The sequence below is a fragment of the Streptopelia decaocto genome, assembly GCF_964273445.1.
Source record: "Streptopelia decaocto genome assembly, chromosome: 10".
Classification (NCBI taxonomy): domain Eukaryota; kingdom Metazoa; phylum Chordata; class Aves; order Columbiformes; family Columbidae; genus Streptopelia; species Streptopelia decaocto.
The window spans coordinates 2,853,024-2,858,871 of NC_138665.1; the positions used below are offsets into that span (position 1 = coordinate 2,853,024).

General features: G+C 56.8%; 1 protein-coding gene across 1 annotated transcript; it reads right to left on the reverse strand.

Moving 5' to 3' along the window:
* Positions 1 to 609: 609 nt before the first annotated feature.
* Positions 610 to 5,563, reverse strand: LOC309444194 (actin-binding protein WASF3-like; the record flags this gene model as incomplete). The annotated part of the gene is made up of 8 exons (XM_082061827.1): positions 610 to 767; positions 1,364 to 1,746; positions 2,181 to 2,447; positions 2,866 to 3,041; positions 3,185 to 3,302; positions 3,617 to 3,770; positions 3,907 to 4,041; positions 5,431 to 5,563. 8 exons carry the CDS (start codon positions 5,561 to 5,563, stop codon positions 610 to 612), a joined length of 1,524 nt encoding a protein of 507 aa, XP_081917953.1.
* Between the last annotated feature and the right edge of the window lie 285 nt (positions 5,564 to 5,848).

Genomic DNA, 5,848 nt, shown 5'->3' on the forward strand with positions numbered 1-5,848 from the left:
GTCACCAACACCTTGGTCTTCTCCAAGGAGTGACCACACAATGGTGACCATCCCTACGCAACTGCTGCAAAATGCAGTGCATCCTTCTGTGGGAAGGAGGCTCCTGCCCACATGCAGCTTTTGGATCTGCCGATGTTACAAGTGGAAGCAGCAAAGTGTCCTCAAACCCAGTGCATGGCCACCTCTGCATGCCCATGCTGGCACTGGCTGTGCAAACAGGCTTCTTCCCCAGGAGCTCCTCGTTAACACAATTAACATCTAGCTGAAAAAGCACTACTGCCTCTGGGCTTCCCTTTCCTAGCTAAGTACACTCAGGGCCAGTCTCTGGTCTTGCTCTAGGTGTAAATCTGGAGTAATCCTATTAACCTGCCTTCAGAGTATTTTTTGAAGTCATTAAACGTGAAGGTGCTGCTAATTTCTGGTCTCACTGCCTCCGAGGTGTATCCTACCTGTGCTGCCGCCGCCCGAAGGGTTTTCAACATAGTGTAAAAGCAAAGCTCCCGAATGAGCCGGGCCGCCTGCGCTTGTTGGCATCGACGTTGGGGAAGGCGCCTATACACACCTGGTACGGAGCTGGAGAGCTCCGCGCCAGCCCAGCCCCGGGGCCCCTCAGTCTGACCACTCGTTATCGTCCAGCTCGGAGTCATCGTCGGACTCGCTGTACTCCACCGCAATCCGGCGAGACAGGATTGTTGCCACATCATTGCCCACGGGCTCTTTTTTGGCCTCTTGCTCCCATTGCTCCTGGACTTTCCGGAGTTGGATTCCTGCAGTAGGGAAGGGGAAAAGGCTTTAGGGGCAATTCTGCCCAATGTGCAACATCCCCCCACCCAGTTAAAAGTATTGTCTGAAAGGGAGTGCCTGCAGCCCTTTGCAGGAGGATGCACACAGTTATACAGCTATATGAGATAATAATGTGATGCATGTGATTATAAAGCTATATAGCACAACAAAGCTCCTCTTCCACTTGACATGAAGAGGCTGAACTTTCCTAAAGGTGAAATCTGCCATCCGACCTGAAGATTTGCAGGAAGGAGAAATGGGAGAGACCTTGGAGCGCGTTCTCTGCTACAGCCTGGAAGGCAGCTACATTGCACAAGAGCTGCCAGGCGTCCCTGTGGGGCTCCATCCCAGCTCCAGCCGTGGGTTTCTTCCTCCAACCCCCTGCATCACTGTTCTTTCCCTCCCCAGGTCCCACCTGGATGCCACCATCTTCATGCACTACCTGGCCACCTGAGGCTTGTCTTGTACTCAACAAAGCCAGCGACACACAAGTCTACACCAAGAGGTATTTTACCACCACCATAGCAGTGCTGGGGACCCGTCCCTACCCCTTCCTGCTGCCACCAGCCCCGCCGCTCACCCCTGCGGATGGCTGCCAGCAGGTCGCTGCGGGCGTCGCTCATGGGCATCAGCGGGATTTGCGGTTTGCGGGGCTCCACGGTGGGGGCCGGTGGCGATGCCGAGTGCGCCGGCGAGGCGGTGATGGCGGGGGGTCCCGGTGGAGGGGGTGGTGGTGCCACCGGAGGTCCCATGGGGCCAGCCTGTGGCGGGGAAGCAGAGTAGGGGCCAGGGGGTGCAGGGGGCGGTGATGGCGCGTAGGATGGGGGGGCAGCCGAGCTGGGGGCCAGCGCAGGGGGAGCCGAGATGGGGCTGTCGAAGGCCGTCTGTGCAGAGGGGATGACGGGCGGTGGGGGTGGCGGGGCAGGCGGCACGAAGTACTCGGCCATCGGCACCGGCTGCGGGCTGCAACGGGAGGGCAAAGCTGTGTCAGTGGCATGAGGAACAACAGCACCCACCACCCACCCCAGGCACCCACACCCGTCCTGGGCAACGACCGGCCGAGCCGTGGCTTGGTTTGCTCTGGACTCCCGTCTAAGTTCTGTCCCACGGTCACGGAGATGGGGTGCTCTGCCAGCGTGATGAGCTACAGGGCACGTGGTCGTGGGAAAGCAGCCAACATCCTAGGGCAAAACAGTCCCCTCTATCTGCCTTGTCCCTTATCTGGGATGAGGTTACCCCAAAAGTGCTCCTCACTGATTTGGCCTCAGGTCTCATTAGTAGTTTCAGATCACGGCAGCTGCAGAGGAGGGCTCCCCCTCCTGCATCAGCCCAGAAATTGGGGTTAGCCCCAAGTCAAGCTCCCCTTCCCATAGGCAAGAGCCAGGCTGAAGTCCTACCCGTAATCCTTGACTAAGTGAGGTCTCGGCCCGTTGAGGATCGCCTCGGGGGGCTGCGGCACGTGGGGCTGCTGGAGGCGGTTGAGGCTGTTCTGCCGGCTGCCCGCTGCCGGCGCCGGGCGGTAGACATGCTCCTGCGGGGCGACGGCCGCCAGCACCCCCTCCTTGTGCTCTGCCGGGGCCAGGTGGGACGTCGGGGCCAGGAGCTGCGCGGGGTGGTTGGGGCTCGCGGGGTACGAGTGGTCGGCTGCGTCCGATGCGTAAGATCTACGGCACAGGAAAACTCAATGATCGTACTCCTGGGAGGGGGGTCAGCTGGGCAGGAGGGTTGGTGGGACATGGGTTTGAGGTTATTTTGGGGTTGAGACAACAGAACAAAAAATGGCCACAAAAATATAGATATACAAGAAAGCAGAGGGATAGCAGAGGGGAGGAGGACGCCAACACAGCTAACCCAGTCTTGTCCCTTAGCTGCTAAATGGAAAGCACTCTGACTTTATCCCAACACTGGGGCTGCTCCTGAGGTCCAGGATGCAACCCTGGGGACACCAGCTATCCATGAAGCTACCATGGGTTTATGGCTTAACATCCCAACCCTGCTGCAAGCAGCGCATCCCCCCAAAACGGAGAAGAATAGAAAAGCAAAGGAGAGCCGGTCAGCTAACACGTAGTAGGTAAAACCTGCCTATTATCTGGGGACAGTGATCCTTCCGATGATGCCATGTGATAGGGGGATGGTGAGAACCTGTTATCGGGTCGGAACTCTTTATCATACGCCATCATATTCCACTCCAGGCGCCGGTTGCGGGCTTTCCTCACTTTCTTCACCTCCCGGGTGGAGTCCTCCACCAGCCGCTGCTCCTGGGGGCACACACGAGATGCAGCTCCATCTCCAGCCCAGCTCCTCTGGACCATGAGCAGCACCCAGGGAGCATCACCCAGACCTGCAAGATGCACCCACCACAACATGGGGGAGCACCCGGTGTCCCCCGCCTGCTCGTTACCTTTTGCCTGCGCTTCTCCTTTCTCTTGTCTTCTGTTGCCTGCAACATTTTCTCCTTCCATAAGTTGAAGAAGTAGGAGGGGTCAGTGTAGAACTTGAGGCCATCCTTTTTGTCATCCCTGTGGGGTTGGGGAGGGAGGAAGAGGGGGTTATCAGCCACAGGATAAGATCTCCTTCTGCTGTACAGTGGGGTTTGGTACAATCACAGCCGTAAGCTGTTGCCCCACTATGAACACATCCAACAGAGCAGTCACTACCACTGCGTGGGGTCACTTCATCCCTGTGCAATGGGGATGGTGGCACAGCAACCAGAAAGAACAGCCTCTCTGCTCTTGCCAAGCAGCAAATGGGGTGCACCCTCCCCATGCCTCTCCTGGAAAGGATCCCAAGACCCCCTCGGTCTGCCCAAGGAGCAGTGCACCAGCTGCCCTACCTGTAGGGCGTGAGGATGTTGAGCGGCGGGGGCTTGTCGCAGCGCTGGTACATCTCCATCACCGGGTTGGGGATGGAGTTGCGAGACACAACCTGCTGGTTCTGCACCGTGGAGCTCTTGAATGCTTTCCGCATGTTGATGTCCTGCAGTGAAACTGGGGGCATGGGAAGATGAGGTGTAGGTGTGGACTCAGCTCTCCAAACCAGGCATGGTGGGTGGTCTGGCCCCAAACACGTGTCTCCCACCCACTCCCACCCAGCTGTCACCCCTAAATAGCCTCAGCTCCTCACCTTCCTCCACAGTGGAGTCCAGCTGCGTCACCTTGATGACCAGCAAGTCCACCCTCTCCTGCAGCGAGTTCATCCGCATGTAGAAACTGTTGGCTTCGTTGAACAGCTCTCCGAAGATGTCCTCTGCGTGCCTGCCTGGCAGAGGGCAACGCGCACCCGTCACGGGCAAGGGTGGCAGGCAGGGAGCCCTCGCCCAGCCTGGACCACCCCATGGGGCCCTCTCCCCAGCCTTGGGTTTTGGGGAGTTGAGCCTCATCCTCTCCCAGACCTGACAAAGTGCTGAATGGAATGAGGGGAGCACAAAACACCGACACTTCTCTTGCCCCCTCCTCTGTGCACAAGCATCCTTTTCAGTGAGAGTGGTACCCACAGGATGCACTGAACCATGGTGGCTTCTGCCCCAAAAAGCCTTTGGATATACCTGGGCAGATGCAGCCAAAGAAACCACCATGACCTGCAGAAACCCAGCCCTGAAGGCAGCAAACCAAGAGCAGGGCAGCGAGGTGGGTGCTACAGCAGGGGGAAGCCGCGATTTGTTTCACTTCAGCAGTTATTCTCCTGCAGCACTCAGAGCGTCGCTGCAACAGCTCTTTATTTGGGCTGTTGCTGTCATAGGGCTGAGCGGGGCTGGCAGAGCACTGCTGACACCTGCAGGCTATAGCACCCACCCAGCACCTACCCTATCCTGGCACAGCACCCCAGCTCCTCAGGATTTCCCCCAAAACCACATATCAAATGGCTCCAAAGATCAAGGCACTTTTGATATCTGCTTGGCCTGTCACCCAGCTCAGCCGTGTCTATTTGATTGTCTTTTCCCCAGACTAAGCAGCCACAGCCTGAGCACCCATGGGTGCTGTTCACACCACCCGCTGCACTTTCAGCAGCTCCCTGAATATAAGGTTTATTTTTCTGAGAGTATTTTAGAGAAGAATCTAGTTCTGGAGGGGGAAAATAGAGGGGGATCCCTGAAGAGCCCATGCTTCTCTCTCTATTTTAAGTCAAAATGCAGCAGTGAAATAGGCTGCCCCTATTAAACCTTCACATCGGCATGTGCAATGCTCTTGTCTTCCCCTTTTCTAATAAAATTAGTCCAGGGCAGGAAGACAGATGTGGATTTAGACCTTTTATATAGACCTCACTTTCACGTAAAACTCTAAAGATGAAAAAGGATAGGTTGGGTTTTTTTAATCTTCACCTGACATTCCTATTTCTGGCCAAGCCCAGAAGCAAGGGGCTCACAAAGGCTTCCTGCCCCCCACTGCACAGACCGGCAACAGGAGGAAAACAGGTCTTAAAAATATCATCCAGCCCCACACTGGGCTTGGCCCTGAGCATCCTCCTTTTTTTATTATCTGGATAATTCCCACTGAACTAGGGGTGGCTGCAGCCTGCACAGCTCTCACATAGCCCCTGCTTCTCTGTGACCGGAACCAGAGCAAGCAACCGCGGCATCCCACCAGCATGCCACCAGCATGCCACCACCCTGGCACTGTCTCATGCTGGGGTCACTGCACTGTGACTTACTGAGGCTGCCCAGCTGCTTGATGATGGCAGCCAGCGTGCTGTTGGTGACACACTCCAGCTCACTCGTCACTCCCTCGGGAAGAGCCCCCCGGCAGAGGTGCCGGGGCTCGATGTTCCTCTTCACCAGCGGCATGCTGCCGGCAAGGCCTCACGCCTCTCCTGGACAAAGGAAAAAGAAAGAAAAAAAGAAAATACACCCCTTTTGCCTGTTTTTTCTACCCACTCCCTCTGCACTTTGTCCAGGGGATTTGTCCTTCTCTTACCGGCATACGGAGGATGCAGCCCCCACAATGGCAGCAGGGCTTTTTCACGCAGGGGACACTCCATCAGTGCAAACCTCCGGATGCCGGCAAGTACAGAGATGCCAAGATGGAGGTGAGGACTGTGCTGGGGCCCTGTCTCTGCCCTTGTGCTCTGC